At 37.0% G+C, this 15,807-nt stretch overlaps 4 protein-coding genes across 4 annotated transcripts; 2 read left to right on the top strand and 2 right to left on the bottom strand.

Moving 5' to 3' along the window:
• Positions 1-1,076: 1,076 nt before the first annotated feature.
• On the top strand, positions 1,077-2,518 carry LOC128866820 (nuclear pore glycoprotein p62). Its single transcript, XM_054107812.1, has one exon. The coding sequence runs from the start codon at positions 1,233-1,235 to the stop codon at positions 2,457-2,459; it is 1,227 nt and encodes a 408-aa protein (XP_053963787.1). The 5' UTR covers positions 1,077-1,232; the 3' UTR covers positions 2,460-2,518.
• On the bottom strand, positions 2,469-4,280 carry LOC128866819 (U3 small nucleolar RNA-associated protein 18 homolog). Its single transcript, XM_054107811.1, has 2 exons — positions 3,368-4,280; positions 2,469-3,305 (listed from the first exon to the last, which is right to left on the bottom strand). Exons 1-2 carry the CDS (start codon positions 4,169-4,171, stop codon positions 2,574-2,576), a joined length of 1,536 nt encoding a protein of 511 aa, XP_053963786.1. The 5' UTR covers positions 4,172-4,280; the 3' UTR covers positions 2,469-2,573.
• Positions 4,281-7,594: 3,314 nt separating this feature from the next.
• Positions 7,595-15,254, bottom strand: LOC128868924 (uncharacterized). Its single transcript, XM_054111541.1, has 6 exons — positions 14,242-15,254; positions 13,447-13,831; positions 9,504-9,635; positions 9,242-9,429; positions 8,985-9,171; positions 7,595-8,924 (listed from the first exon to the last, which is right to left on the bottom strand). The coding sequence occupies exons 1-6, from the start codon at positions 15,162-15,164 to the stop codon at positions 8,733-8,735; spliced, it is 2,007 nt and encodes a 668-aa protein (XP_053967516.1). The 5' UTR covers positions 15,165-15,254; the 3' UTR covers positions 7,595-8,732.
• LOC128868923 (protein O-glucosyltransferase 2-like) lies at positions 10,195-12,519 on the top strand. Its single transcript, XM_054111540.1, has 4 exons — positions 10,195-10,485; positions 10,560-11,475; positions 11,538-11,837; positions 12,320-12,519. The coding sequence occupies exons 1-4, from the start codon at positions 10,301-10,303 to the stop codon at positions 12,431-12,433; spliced, it is 1,515 nt and encodes a 504-aa protein (XP_053967515.1). The 5' UTR covers positions 10,195-10,300; the 3' UTR covers positions 12,434-12,519.
• Positions 15,255-15,807: the final 553 nt, after the last annotated feature.

The following is a 15,807-nucleotide window of genomic DNA, read 5'->3' as shown; positions in this document are numbered from 1 at the left end:
AACGGTCAATACAAAATCAGCTGTCGTAACACAGTTGCCAGACAATTAAATGTAGTGAACCAAAATATACTAACTTTAATTATTTATCTTTACTTTCACAAAGTTTCCCGAATTTCAAATTCGCATTGCTTATAAATTTATATTTCGTAGTGAAGATTTTGTATAATGCTCACAACTCGAAATCTAAGGCAAATTCATAAAAGATGCATTTGTTGCAGCAACAGAATTATTTATAAGTATTTTGTGTTTACAATTTAATCTTTGGAATGCAAAAATTTCAATAGGAATGTTAACACAGAAATAAGGAAAAAACAAAGCTGTAAAGCACTTTCACATTCCAACCAGCAAATAGCAAGAAACAAACAAATCAGCTGCTTTACAGAATTCATCTTGTGTGGGTTCGCCTTGTCGGAATTCGCATACCAGTAATAGTAGCGCAGATTCACCTTGTGCCTCAAGGATCAGAGAACTTAAATGCAGGAATTTACGTTCTCTGCAAGAATGATAGATAATGCAATTAACACGTTGCACTTTGTTTTCATTATTATTACCAAGAGAATCGCGGAATTTTCACAAGCCTGTAAGTTATTTGCCTTATGCCTTCTTTCCAACACAAAACAAACGAATAAAACAAACAAGAGTAGGAGGTTGTGAAATTTCAGTGAATGGCTTAGTAATATTGTGATTTGTGAGATTAAAACTAAGTAAAATAATGCAAACGAAATGCCGTGTGTCAAATTGTTAAAGCACAACAACAACATAAGGCCTCCAAAGGCAGTGCGGAAGGCGCCGTGTATAGAAAGTATGTGTGTGTGTGTATAATTTCTTGCGTTTGGTTGTTTCCACTGCTTTTGCCTAGTCTTCTTTTTCACAAACAAGTAGTTCCCCTTCCTATTGTTTTTTATTGTTGGACTCTTACGACACGGCGAATTTGAAAGGTGCAATTTTCTTCTCTATCATTCTTGGTAACTTGGACGCAAGTTGAATTTATTAAATAAATAAATTCGCCTTGCTTGGACGCCACTTTCAGTATTCAATTCGCCTTGTGTAGAAGTACTCAAAAATTCTGGCAACACCACACTAATCATAAATTGACATTGTAAAAATCCCTCGCTTTGATAATTTCGTGCCGGTGCGTAATTTTATAAACACGCTTTAATCTAATTGTTTAAAAATTTGCTGTGCAGACATAAATTAAAACATCATAATATTTGTACTAAGTGCAGGGCTCCATGAGTTTCCAATTACCAGCAACAACCACAGCCGCGAGCACAGGTTTCTCGTTTGGTCTGGGAGCGCCCTCCGCGGGTAGTGCAGCTACTGCAAAACCAGGATCTTTTTCATTTGGCGCCACTGGTGGCGGAGACGCAGGTACAGTAAAACCAATAACATTTGGAACTCCAGCTGCGACTACGGCTCCAATGGCTGCTCCCGCTGCTGTGGGATTTGGTAGCGGATTTCTTGGTACCACCACTTCAAGTGCGGGGACTGCAGCTCTCCCAAGCGCAACTGCTGTCACATCGGCAGGTTTTTCGTTTGGGGCACCAACCGCAAACTCCGCTGCTGTTGCACCAACTGCCATTGCTCCTACAACTACTTCGGCAGGCTTTGGATTTGGTGCGTCAGCCGTTACAACCACAACTACCACGACCGGCTTTAATTTCGGCACTACAGCAACTGCAGCATCAATAGCAGGTGCGAGTACAACCTCGGTACCAACAACCGCAGCGCCAGCATTCCAATTGGCAACTGCTAAAACCACTTCTGCATCTCTACCGGCGCTTGGTGCAATAAGTACGTCAACTGCTCCCGCCGCGGGCGGTTTTGCAAATCTTAGTACGGCAACAAAGACGACGGATTCAGCGGCTGTGGCAAATGCTTCACAACTATCATATAATCAGTTAGAAGAACATATTAACAAATGGACTTTAGAGTTAGAGGAGCAAGAAAAAGTGTTTGCTGACCAGGCTACGCAAATAAATGCTTGGGATAAAATTCTTATAGGCAACAACCATAAAATACTCGAGTTAAATGACGCTGTGCAAAAAGTTAAGTCGGATCAGCAAACATTGGAACAGGAGCTGGAATTCATAGCAACTCAACACAAGGAACTAGAGGAAAGTATTGTACCGCTGCAAAAAGAATTCCTGAAATTGCCGCAAGTTGATGTGGAGCGCAGTCAGACATATCTTTTGGTGGAAAACTTGGACACACAGCTAAAGCAAATGTCAGAGGATCTTAAAGAAATCATCGACAGTCTGAATGAGGCCAATAAGGGTCAAGACAGTACGGATCCTATTATACAAATTGGCAAAATATTGAACGCGCATATGAGCTCGCTACAATGGATCGAGTCATCTGCAACTAATATTTCCAATAAACTTGATGACATTACAAAGATGCACGAATCATTTAAGCGCGAGTCGGAACGTTCTTTCCGATCAGCTTATTACAATTAAATAATGATGTGTGATGGAAAATTATAATTTCTTTTTTAAAAAACATGTTTGTTAAAATATACTTTTCTACCAACTTTAATTTCATTTCCCATGACCTTTTTGTGAAAAATTATATTAGTAATATTTATAATGTTTAAGCCGCAAAAAATTCACTACTTTACGAGTGCTACCCAAAGCTAAATATCCGCTGTTGGGTGAAAATTCGACAACACGGATTTTACCAATTTTGATTTTCTCTGACGGGAAATTGGAGAAAACTGTTGCGCTTGGGAAATGTGCCAACTTCACGGCAGAAGGTACTTCAGCTGAACTCATGGCCAAAATTTCGGCAGTGTTGTTGAATTTTACATCAGAAATGCTAGTTCGCAAGTTCAGGAACGTCTTTGTTGGCTGCGGCGTAGCTGATGTTTGCACTTTTTGGAAGTCGTAAACGTTAACCACACCTTCCATACTACCAGTTGCGAGGAGGCGTTGATCTAGGGATAGATCCATTGCACTGCCATTCAAGCATCCATCATCAATAAAACTATGCGCTAAACGCTGCATTGGTAAAGAAAAAATGTTAATCTTAGAAGACAGCGAGCTGCATATGATGCTTTTGGAGTCTGCAGTAAAGCATATGGACGCTACATCCTCCTCCTGTTTGAATGAGTGTATAAGCTCTTGAGAGGCGGCATCGAATAGATGCAAGTTGCCGAAGCGACCAGCGACGGCCATGTAGCGTCCACATGGAGACACTCTGAAGTTGCGCATTATAGTGATATCATTTGGCAGGTTATAGCTCGTTTCCTGCGCCGTCAGCAGATCGTAAACGAAATATTTCCGTCTTGAGGAACCAAAAATAGCCTGCAGAAAATAGGGGAAAAATTGTATAAATAAATTTACACTTTTCTTAGAAATATCCTCACCTTTGTACCACATGGTTTCAAGCGAGCACACATGATGGGGAAATTTTTAAAGCGGATGCTATGCAACTTTTCATTCTGGTAACCGTCAATGCTGTAAATAGTGGCTATGCCCTTCAGTCCTGCTACAAGAGTTGCTGTGCTTTTAGGTATAAATTGTATGCTAGTTATAGCTCCTTCAGCATAAGTGGCACGGTTTAAATCTTTCAATCCTTTGAATTTTAAATGAGTTGGCAACAAAGTACTTCTATCTGGCTTTGCTACAAAACCTACTGTTTGTAGAAGTGCTTCTTCTTCAGAATCACCAAATTCTTTCTTGTGATCTAGCGACGCCCAATTAGGTTGGGCTACTGTGCGCACATATCGTGATGTGAGATACTCCGTGTAAGATTTGTCTTTTCGTACATGGTCTTGTGGACCAGAGAACCGGGTTCGTCGTTTTACATCGCCTATAGTAATATCTGTATCATCTGCGTCCGTCCAGGCGGGCTTACGCTTCTTTGTCTCATTGCGATTGTCGTTCTCGCCACCGATCACCTCTTCTTTGATCTGGTTTAGGTTTTTGGTTTCACCTACGGCAGCCGCAAAATTTTTTAACAAATTTTTCTTATCACCAAATATAACTTTTTCCATGGGTATCTCCTGAATATCATTGTTGCTTTTATGTTTCTTGTTTTTCACAGCAACTGCAGCTGATGCCCTATCATCCCTTTTGCCACTCGTTTTCAATTTTTCCTGCAACAAATTTTCATACTCTTCAGCACATTCGAGCAGATCCTTAATGCTTTCGTTTTCACTGTCACTCATTTTATTTGGATTCCTATACTTTTAAAAGCAAATATAATTATAATAATGCGTCGATATTATTTGCAAAACTTGTACGGCAATACATTTGTTTTGCATTTTTGACAGTTGGAATTTTTTACACACACGTGTGTAGATCTTGTGGATTGAAAATTACAGTGATGTCGATTATATTGGAACATACAATTAGGGAAACTACTGCTATTGCTCTTTTTTTTTAATTTTTTTCGTGCGCGCCTGTCGATATTTGTGTTTGGGAAATATTTTATTAAATGCAAAATTAGATTTTGATGAAATTTTATTTGAAGAATTAGTAAGCGTAAGGCCAACTACGACGTACAGAATGCAAAGGTTGGCAAATATCAAACCGTTACTCCGCTTTCAACGGTCCGTTTACGATAAAGGTCGACAAAATCTCAACTCGTGTGGGTAATATAAGAAAAGATCAACGAAAGCGCTGCTCAAAAGAGCGTCCGAATATGTATGAAATGAGCGGGCACAAATCTGCTGCCGAAACCCCCATGACGTAGCAGGCAAAGTTACTCCCACAAAGAATCTTTCAGATGGCCGAACCTTGCATTCTATTTATTATCCTCGTCGCCGACGACATGGGCAAAACTAATGTAAATAAGATGATACAATCGCGTGGTCGTAGCCCGACGTGTCAAATGTTTTTAAGCACTAAGTTGTCAAATGTTTTTAAACACTAAGCACTAAATTGTCATTTAAATTAATGTTAAGTCCATTATGTACTTTTTAAAAGAACTTTGTACGTATTTTAAACGAATAACCATTCATTCACCGTACAAAGAAAAATACGTTGGCAACGCTGGGAAATAGCACTTAGTGATTACTATTCATCAAACTTTATGGTGCTCACACTCACCAATGCAGTAATCCCTTTCCGCTGCCCGTAGGATACACAAAACTGAGTAAAACTTATCCCATAGAAAACAACTGCATTTTTTTAGTTACATATTTACTCAATAAATCGGGTTGTGTGTGATTGTGTTTGTTTGTAGCGACACAATGTTGCCATGGATATTTTTTCATACACACTTCTACACATATCCGCGTTATCAGTTATAACTTTTCATTGTATAATGTGCTAAAGTCAAAAACCAACAAATGCAAATAGTTCATTTATCTATAACTAACATTAGTCAACAATGGTTTTAAGTTATTTTAATAAAAATTTAAAATTTTTCTTAGTTTATTTTGTAAATGATTTCGAAATGTACTGTTTGGCAACACCGTGTGATGAGAGAGCAATCAGCTGACACGATTCTACGGAAATTATCCAAAATCCCACGATAAAATCTACGATACTACGGAACGGAGAATTCACTTACATAGAGCGGAAAACTTTTATTGGTTTAACTTTGCGAATTCTCTTCTTGAGTAGGCCGTCGTGTTCACGCACGCAACTCCGTTGGTTGCAATTGTTTTTATATCTACAGCCAGCAACGACATTGTGAAGAACGAGAACACAAAGCGTGTTGACCGAGCACGAGCAACTCAGTACCCCTTCCCCTCCTCATATTCTCTCTTCTACAAGCTACGAGGTGAATGAACAAAATTGCTTTGTTTGAACGCGGTCTAAGTAAATTTGCCCAATATCAAAAAAAAAAAATGTCTGTAAAGTCGGTTTACTGACGATAGTTTAACGTGACAACGTCATAAGAAAATATTGATGGAATGGTTGCAATTTTCAAAACAAAATTTTAAATTTTTTTGTTTGATAGATATTTTGTATGGAAATAGAGGAGGAGGTAAATGGAATTGCAATGGAATAGGTCATTTACACAAACGTGAAAAATGACGAAACATTTATCAAGTTCATGAAAGATATCTTCAATTTCGATTGTGCATCAGAAGTTAATAAGTCAACAACACTAAGAGGCACCATCATCGATTCGCCTTTTTCAAGACACTTTACACTCGAAACACTCCCTTTCATTTCCTACTTTTTCTATCATCGTCCTATTCTCAACAGAGAAATGGTTCACTACCATGCACACAGGAAGAAAGCATATGCAAATACAAGTATGTGAATTTATATACAAATGCGCATATACATACATATATATGCTCACTCAAGTAGGACAGAGCGAGATGTCGAATGTTGCCGAACGCGGGGACCGATTGTGCTCTTTGTCGTTCGTTCCGCGCTCTCGCTTGCAGTTCAAGCACATTAGCTTACATTTGCTTGCGTACGGAATAGATTCGTATATTTGATATGTCCATATGACTTGTATGCATCTTTACATATAGATTTGTTCTTTTTGAAAATTGCGCGAAATTGTATATGTATATGCATGTTTATATACATATATTAGTATACAACATATCTTATAAGGTATATGGTAAATATTACCATACATTTTTTCCTTCATATATAATAATAATAATAACATTAAAACAACAGGTATTATTAACAAACTTGGTTTTATTTTAAATTCTTCAAGTAAATCAAATTAATAATAATCAATAAGAAAGCATATGCAAATACAAATACTTGAATTTATATATGTACATATGCGCATACACATACATATATACGCTCACTTAAATAGAAGAGAGCAAGATGTCGAACGTTGCCTTTCGTTTGCTTTGTTTGTTTTGTCGTTCGTTCCGCGCTTTCGCTTGCAGTTCATTCAAGGTAACGGCAATGAGCAAGGTAACGACAAATGAGCAAGGTAACGCTAAATGAGCAAGGTAACAACAAATGAGCAAGGTAACGACACATTTTTTCGTGCGTGCAGCCTGTTAAATCGAATTATAAGACGTTATCACGTCAAAAAAAACGTTTGATAGCATTGAACATATTGAGCTAGTGGCGAATCTTGCTCGATAACTTTTTTATGATTTTCACATGCAAATCATTCGTCAAACGAGCAGAGTATTGGCGAATCGAAAGCGCCTTTTTGTAATATCAGTAAGAGAGTATTGGCAGCATTGAATATAAACTCGGCAAAGTACAACTAGTACTGAAAAACCTTAATAGCCGGTCAGAGGTTAATCAAATAATCAATTCTGAATTCGCCGAAAAATTTACATGAAATTCTGTCATATAATTATCATTTTCATAAAATTCCTACTTCTCACACGAGTATTTTATTCGCTTGCCCTTCAACATCATAGAAAATCTTTGCTATGGAGGTAATATTTGCTTAATATCTGAATTTGAGTTTTAATATAAGATCTATTTCGACCTCTAGGCATTGTTATGAGTAATATAATTAAAATAGTTTTTATCCAGTAACCAAAAATTAAAATGGTTTGTTATAGGGGCAAATGGTTATGTATTAAATTACTGATTTTATCCATATACTCACATTCCGCTTCAAATTAATAAAAATTCGCATTTTTTTAATAACTATTTTATTGCCTACAAAATCTCTTAAAAATACTATTTTTGTTTTGTTCTTTACGAATTCTATTTAAGAGTATATTGAAGGTTCTGTACATTTTTGGATTGATTGCATAAATACGAATAACAATGAATTAAGAAAACAATCAAAATTATAGATGTGATAACTGACAAAATAAACAGGAGATAATTTAGATTAAAAAAGTTTGCTGTTATGAAAAGGAATAATATTTACAATATGATGCTTGAATGGAAATTATATCTCCAATTTAGAGAACAAAAAACAACGCAACAATTATCTGAATATAAAAAATTGGGAAAATTGAATATTTTAGTAAAAAAATTATGCTTTGCCGTAAGATAATGCAATTAAATAAAGAAGATAGTTTGTATTCACTTATATATGTAGTTGTACATATGATTTTGATTTGCATATGCTTCAAAGTAACTAAAATTTATGTGTACATGATAATGATAGGCAAAATATTGTCACATAACCGGCCAATTTCCTTCTTTTTATTTTGAATACCGTTAACAAAACAAACAGAAGTCAGTTATTTTGTACGATATTCGTTACAATAAGAATTCCATGCATAGAATTTCGTAAAAAGTCCGATGCGTTGATGAGTTTTGGCAATTGCTGGGTTAACAATCAAATAATTTCCAATATAAAAAAATGTATTTATGTGTGGTTTACAAATATGAATCTATGCATGTACGAATATAATGTACATATGTATATAATATATATATGCAATATGTATGATAAAATAAGTTAATATCTGTAAAACAAATAACAAATAAGGATGTAAACGTATACATATATAATTGGCTATCAACGAAAAATTTAAAAAATTTCGAAAATAAAAATCAACCCGAAAATGAAGTAAAACTACATTTCATATGCAAGTTTTTATGGACGTGTAAATGTATATGGATATTTTGTATGTATGCATGTGTGCGTGTAATATTTCGGCCCAAATATCGTATTTCCGCTTTTTTTCACAGTGCAGGATATTTCAATTCGAAAATGTCTGCCTACATGAAAAAAGTTTCGTTTTTAAATGCCGCTCTGCTTTTAAAACTATTTCATTTGAAACTTGTTTGCGGTTGATTTTAGGTGATTAAAAACAGTTGTTGTTTTTGTTTACAACTTAACGCCTCCAAGTAGGTTCGCAAGTCGCTCAATGCTTATGACGTCGACACGGTACTGCCCATGGGCTGGGGTGCGCGAGGACGGATCATCATAGTGGCCTTCTTTAGTGTGTAGTCCCATCCGCGCCAACGGAACCAGACGATACCTTGTCGTGCTGTCAAATCTTGTGGATCATGTAAGTATAAACCATTTAGACCACGACCGCAAGACTTCCACCACCAACCGCCCTACAAGTTATATAGAAAACGTTTTAAAATTTCCATTTAAATCAAGGAAGATATATTCACCTTCAGCATACTAGCACAATTCAGTGAGCTACGATCGTTGTCCCTATTGTAGGTTGAGAAGGGACTATTGTTCGAACCGTACCAAGGATCATTTAGTGAATCGCCAGCGTTACCCTCATAACCATCGATTTCCAATTTATAGTAATCAGCTTCTGAGTGAATTTTAAAGTGCGAATATTGTGCATATCTTAAACAAATTTAAAGTATTATTTTTTAATTGCATACAACCGTTATCTGATAAGAACATTCACAAATACCTCTTATTGCCTTCAAAGTCTTCTAGCTCAACGCGAAGCGCATAATCCTCATTATTCGTTAGCATATAAATATTTTCATTACCTAACCAGAATTCCTTGGCGGGATCGCCGAATCCATTTTTATAGTCAGCCCAATCACGATTGAAGTTTTCGCGTGGCTCACCAAAATCGTCTCGTCTTTGTATGACCTAAAATTGAAAAGTGAAGGCAAGGTGTTGAAATCTTTTGATGTTTGAATTGACAATGCTCAAGCAGATTTTACCGTCCAGCCGCCATCAGATACTTCTTGCTCGCAAAAGACCTTCAAGAACCAATAGGTGGTACCACGAATTTGCAAGTAGAACACACCCGATTGCCTCATGCCAGCGTTAAGGAGATCCACGCAAGAGAACCCCTAAAAATAGTTGGAAGTTAAAACAATATTACTAGAAAACACATTATTTTAACCAAAGTCTGCAATATATATCCATATATAATGATAACATGAAATTCCAAATATAAAAAAAATTATATATATTGTATTATCTCCCTGATACCGAGCAAGTTTTTTCTGTTATAACAGTTATTCAATGTAAAATGGGAATCGGTTATAGTCACATACATAAATTAGTGTTCTAATTTATAAAAAATGTGAAGTTATGCACATATGTATATATAAAAACCACATATAAGTAAAGCCCTACATGTATTTGTTGTTGCGTTTGGTCCAAGCATCATGTCAAAATCAGTAATCAAATGTAAACATACGAATGTAAACATACCAATACATACAAACAAAGCATATCATTTTGACGTAATACCTACCTACGGCGAAAAATTCAGCTGGGTGAATGCTGTCACCTACAATAAATCCACCTTGATATAAAGCGTAGAAATTTGTCATCACTGTATTTCAATCAAATAAAAAAAAATATGTTCACTCATTTCATCCACTTTTTTGCCATCTGGCAGCACCAACGTCAATTGCCAATTTTTGCTTATCAGCGGTATTTTGGTCTTTGTTTGGAAAATTTATGCGAATGCATACATTGAAAAACTAGTTGGAGGAAAAGTCGTGTGATGTTGTGGTTCAATTTTCTACTGCTATCAATATTATCACTAGTCGGTTTTGTTTACTCAATCGACGAAAGGCGGATAGTCGATGCTGAAAAAACCTTGGTTTGGGGGCCCGGATTGAAGCCGGATGAAGTTGTCTTACCAGCGCGTTACTTCTTCATACACGCTGTGGACAAAACAGGCCGCAAGTGCGTTACATATTTGCATAATTAGTGAAAGTTAACACCTAAATTTGTATAAACAATGTTTGGCATTTTTGCAGATTTGAGCAGTCACCTCCTCAGGACTTTCAAGTATCTGTAAAAGGCAATTCGCCACATGGTAAATGCCGCTCGAATGTGAATTTTATCGATCGTGGCGATGGTTCTTCGATTGTGCGATACACCATAGCTGACTGGTGTGATCAAGTAGAGCTGGAAGTGCGCTATAATGGTTCTCATGTGGCGCAATCGCCATATGTCATATATAACAAGGTGTACTCGGAACGCTGTTACTGTCCGCAAGAATTAAATCTTTGGATGTTGCACAATAGTTGTCCTGCACCATTAAGTGACAAACAAATCGTTTGGGACTTACACTCATTTAAACGTGTAAACTTTAGCGCTATACGAGAGAACTTACTGCGACGATACAATCAACCCGAGAGTGTATCGCTGTGTCATTATGTGGTGAAGCAGCAGCAAGTATGGCGTCAATGCTATGGCAAGTACACTGGATTCAAAATGTTCATGGACGCTACATTATTGGCATTGGGACGTGTTGTCATGTTGCCGGATATGGAATTCTATTTAAATTTGGGCGATTGGCCACTATCGAAGAAGGGTGGCCAACAACGTACCTCTGGCCCCTATCCTATATTTTCATGGTGTGGCAGTGACGATTCATATGATATAGTGCTGCCGACATACGATATAACTGAGTCCACTTTAGAGAATATGGGACGTGTTACGTTAGATATGTTGTCGGTGCAAAAAAGTGAATTTCCTTGGGATATTAAAGAGAATAAGGCATTTTGGCGTGGCAGAGATTCGCGGCGTGAGAGACTCGAATTGATAGAGTTGGCGCGCAAACACCCAGACTTGATTAATGCATCACTGACAAATTTCTTTTTCTTCCGTAACGAAGAGGACGTTTATGGACCTAAAGTGCCGCATATATCATTTTTAGAATTCTTTCGGGTAAGTATATGTAATAAATAAAGCAAAATGAGTTACAATACTTTTGTTTTTGCATTCTACAGTACAAATATCAATTGAATGTGGATGGCGTGGTTGCCGCCTATCGTTTTCCTTATTTGTTGGCTAGTGATTCGTTGGTATTCAAGCAAGATTCTGGCTTCTACGAACACTTCTACAGCAGACTGACGCCTTACAAGCAATATGTGCCATTCAAGCGTGATTTAAGCGATTTGATTGAACGCTTACAGTGGGCTAAAGAAAATGATGATCGTGCGCGTGAAATCGTGGCCGAATCGCGTAAATTTGTAGAACAAAATCTTATGCCACAAAACATTTATTGTTATCACATGGCATTGTTTAAGGTAAGTAAATCCTATTTTGGTTTTGATATCAACAACAATATAATAAGCAAGTAGAGTCAGATTTTACGAAGCGTTTAAATTAGTCTCAGAGACTTTTCCTCTCGGTTGGTTTGCCTCTCGCCGTTTAATAATTTATTTCTTATATATATTGTAATATAATATAAATATATTATTTAATGAATTATAATGTGTAAGCAAGAAATAATTGCTTAAGTCAACTCTAAAAAATTTTTTTAATTTCGTTTTCACCTAATTCTCTTTTTACACGAATTTTTTGGCTTAATTAGGTGTATTTCATAGGTTTTTAAAATATTTATTATGTTGAAAGAAGAAAAGCCGAAAAGCTGAGAAACAGAGAAAATGTTATAGCCTTTATGAGAATATACAATAATATAGGGAGTTCAAAAACATAGAATTTGTAATATTTTTTTACAATCAGTACATTAATTAAAAAAATAACTTTTGTCATCTAACTCATTTAGGAATGGAGCACCCGTCTTGTCTCGCCCATTACCGTGTTGCCTGGCATGGAGAAGGTCGACCAAGTCTACACCTGCTCTTGCAAAGAGCCGCCTTATCCTAGAGATGAACTTTAAACACTCACTAAAGTGCACGTCTGCGGTCTTCGCACATATTTATGTCCCTTATTTTTATTTTTTTCAGCGTTAAAATTCTCATTTTTCATTTTTACTTTCTCACTTTTTATTTTTGCACTCATTTATTTCTATGCATTGGTTGTGGGTTTTCACACTGCATCCTCGCGATAGTCCTGCTTTTCGTTTTTCACCGTCTGCAAGTAGTACTCAATGCATGAATAGAAATCTCACATCACAATCTTTAGCTTTTAAGTTAAACGTAGAGGAACTCATTGTATAGGAGCTTGAAAAAGTTTGACTATTCAATGCTAAAAAATAGAAAATGTACTAGATTTTTAAGTTGCTTATAAAGTAAATAATTTCAAGGCGGAATGTTTCCTGATCGTTAGTCCAGCAGCACCGGTAAATAACGAGGAGTGTCAGTGCGCGTGTGCGGGTTCTTAGAGGAACACCTTATGCTGCTAAACTAGTAAACCAGTTAAATATCGGAAATCTATTAAATTTTCGTAAAACTGCCTATCCGCAAGTATTAGAAGTGTTCAATGTCTCTTCATTTAATGGAATTCACAGCATAGTTAAAATTCAAGTTGCTTAAATGTATTTTTCTCCTTTTTTTATATATCAATGAGTATAAATGCATGTCTACGCCAGCCTTGCACAATTAATGTATTTAAATCCGCGTCGTGTATTATCACTCGATTTTCGGTTATAGGAACTGAATCTTGAACAAATAAATATACATGCAAAGGTATTTGTATTGCCATTTTTACACATTTTATACTTTTTTAAGAAAGCTTTTTTACGAGTATAAAACTTAAAGCATTCCAAGTTGTACTTAAATTTTGTTTATTTAAAAAAATATATGTATATGCAAATGAAATGTATTAGCAAAATTTTATATTGTCTTGAGTGTACTCAAAAAGTTGAACAAAAATTATTAAAAAAAAAAATTAAATGTATGTATGTGTCTGTGCAAAATAGAAAATACTGTTTTTGTGATTATTCAAATTCACCTTTATGTCCTTCAGCGTGAGTATGTCGGTGGAAAATGTTGAATTCACCACAGCAGGCTTATTCTTAACGCTGGGAAAGATAATGCCACCTTTGCGTGATAGTGGCTTTGCCGAGGTTGATGTTGTTGTGGCTGCCGATGAGACCGCTGCTAACATAGCCGCCGATGAAGCGCCTCCATTTGCAGCCATTTGCGCCGTAAATGATGACGTAGTAGGTTGACTGGCTGATGCTAATGACGGGCTGGGTGTTGTTGTCGCGAATGTGGTATATGCGCTCAGTGAAGCGGCTACTGTAGGGGGTGGCACAGTTGAGGTGCCTGTTGCGCTTGTAGTGATTGGTGTGGTGGGCATATTCGTTTCGGGATACTCATCAATGACGGAGTAACTGCCAGTAAACAAATGAGAATAATTCGAATTTATTTATACCTTAAACAAATAAACAAGTAATAATACAAGGTGGCGCAAAATTAATCATCTAATTTTGGTTTTGCGTTACTTCCATTTTAATAAATCAAAAACATGATTTTGAGTGAATTGAATTGTCCAGTTCATAAGTACCAAATATGATGGACGTGCGATGCCATTTGCAAAAAATATAAATCTTCCGATAGGGTGATTAATTTTGTGCCACCTTGTATCATGCTAAGACCAGTTTTTCAGTACTACTCTGACTGTGGTGAATTTTTAAACTAAGTTTAAGACTGCAAAATTGGGCGTTTAAATTTAGTGTAACGGGAAAACATAACCAAACGAGCACTGAAAAACTGGTTCCTCATAATTGAATTGAATACTTACCGATTGGGATCATATTCGACAAGTCGATCGATAGTGGGATCCATTAGCAGCTCAGCTGGTACTGGTCGTTGCGCCAATAGTTGCACATCATCTTCCTGTTTCTTCAAACGTTTCTCAACCATATCCAAATTGTTGATGATTTGATTCGTTTTCGCCTTCAGATCGTGATGGATCTCGCCAATAGCACGCTCCTGCCGTTGTGTCTGCGTCAGTAAGGCATCCGATTTGGGTAGCAAATCGTTAATGACCGATGACTTTGTGCCCACAACAACGTCCCATACTTCGTCCATTTTCTCCGAAACCGATACCATTGGCCGTATCTGCTTTACGAGCGCATCGATTTTACTCGATTTTATAATTGGTAGTGCCGTTGTAGTGGCATTCAATGCATTCAATTGTTCCTGATGATCCACAACGGCTTCGTGTATGTCACCCACCATACGCAACATATGGCCCACATTCTCCGACACAATATTGATGTGAAATTGTAGCTTCTTGTCAATATTGTCGGTAGTGTCGCGTAATTCATTTAATTCCGTAGACACATGATTCATTACTTCGGCATTCATAGCCTTCGTTATCTCAACAACATTCATGCTGATCGGTTTCTTCTCGCTCGCCTCCGCATTAATGTCGTCAACTTGTAGAAAATTATTATCGATTTGTGTTTTGAGCACTTCAAGCTTGGTGTCGATATCGCTAACCTTTTGATCCAGCAGCAGTAGGCGATTATCTAGATGCTCTGCAGTGGCCATATTGGCGATGCGTGCCGAGCGCCCGCCACTACCGCTGCCATCATTGGACGAGGCGTGTATATCGTTGGTGATTTTATTGTCCAGTGTGCGAAGTTTGGAGATGACGGCGTCGGTTTTAAGTAAATTGTCCGCCACACGATTATCCAGTGCTTCCATACGCTTCACCATATGTTCGACAGATTTGTCGAGGCTGTCGATGCGCTTGAGCTTGCCCTCGAGGGTTGAGATTATTACCTCGAAGATGTTGAGAAGCTGTTGTTCTCTGCAAGTAGAGAGGCAAAGAAAATAAATAAATTTGTTTTTAGTGAAAGTTCGTTATGCGGTAATTGTTGCAAATATTGCTTTTGTAATAGTAATCAACCTTACTACCGAAATGCGGAGCTCGGTGGGAAGGATGCAATAAATGTCTTTGTGATTTTCTTTGAGGTGCTCCTAGTGTTTTATTCTACATATTCCAAATTATTCGTCAATACGAACGTCAGACTATTTGTTTTATAGATTTAGAAGTAGATTTGCAGAGATTCTCGATTTACAACCTTTAAACCTCGGTTCATATTCAACAATGCGAGCACTGTTTACCACAGAACAACAGCCAAAAGTGGGAAGCTTAACCTCATGGACTACAACAATACTAAAGGGTCCTTCTAAAGCGACGCCAAGATGCCAGTACTGAATAATTCCTAGACGGAATGAATTTGAATTTGCCTTGTTTGTATTAAATTTTGCGCTAAAAATTGATTAAACGGTTCGAGAACCTTAGAAATGTTGGAAAACTGTTTCGGTAATGATACTCTAAAGAAAACACCCATTA

Source organism: Anastrepha ludens, chromosome 6 (assembly GCF_028408465.1).
Source record: "Anastrepha ludens isolate Willacy chromosome 6, idAnaLude1.1, whole genome shotgun sequence".
NCBI lineage: Eukaryota > Metazoa > Arthropoda > Insecta > Diptera > Tephritidae > Anastrepha > Anastrepha ludens.
Note: the sequence above shows the minus strand (reverse complement) of the source record. Positions and strands in the feature narration are given on the sequence as shown.

What these genes read in the sequence shown, in the direction of transcription:
- LOC128866820 (XM_054107812.1), top strand. Translation starts at nt 1,233, where the DNA reads ATGAGTTTCCAATTACCAGCAACAACCACAGCCGCGAGCACAGGTTTC.
- LOC128866819 (XM_054107811.1), bottom strand. Translation starts at nt 4,171, where the DNA reads ATGAGTGACAGTGAAAACGAAAGCATTAAGGATCTGCTCGAATGTGCT. An exon ending in TGAAACCATGTGGTACAAAG is followed by an intron (nt 3,306 to 3,367) that starts GTGAGGATATTT and finishes TATTTTCTGCAG; the next exon opens with GCTATTTTTGGTTCCTCAAG.
- LOC128868923 (XM_054111540.1), top strand. Translation starts at nt 10,301, where the DNA reads ATGTTGTGGTTCAATTTTCTACTGCTATCAATATTATCACTAGTCGGT. An exon ending in CATTTTTAGAATTCTTTCGG is followed by an intron (nt 11,476 to 11,537) that starts GTAAGTATATGT and finishes TGCATTCTACAG; the next exon opens with TACAAATATCAATTGAATGT. An exon ending in ATCACATGGCATTGTTTAAG is followed by an intron (nt 11,838 to 12,319) that starts GTAAGTAAATCC and finishes TAACTCATTTAG; the next exon opens with GAATGGAGCACCCGTCTTGT.
- LOC128868924 (XM_054111541.1), bottom strand. Translation starts at nt 15,164, where the DNA reads ATGGTGAAGCGTATGGAAGCACTGGATAATCGTGTGGCGGACAATTTA. An exon ending in GTCGAATATGATCCCAATCG is followed by an intron (nt 13,832 to 14,241) that starts GTAAGTATTCAA and finishes GTTTACTGGCAG; the next exon opens with TTACTCCGTCATTGATGAGT. An exon ending in ATTGTGCTAGTATGCTGAAG is followed by an intron (nt 8,925 to 8,984) that starts GTGAATATATCT and finishes TATAACTTGTAG; the next exon opens with GGCGGTTGGTGGTGGAAGTC.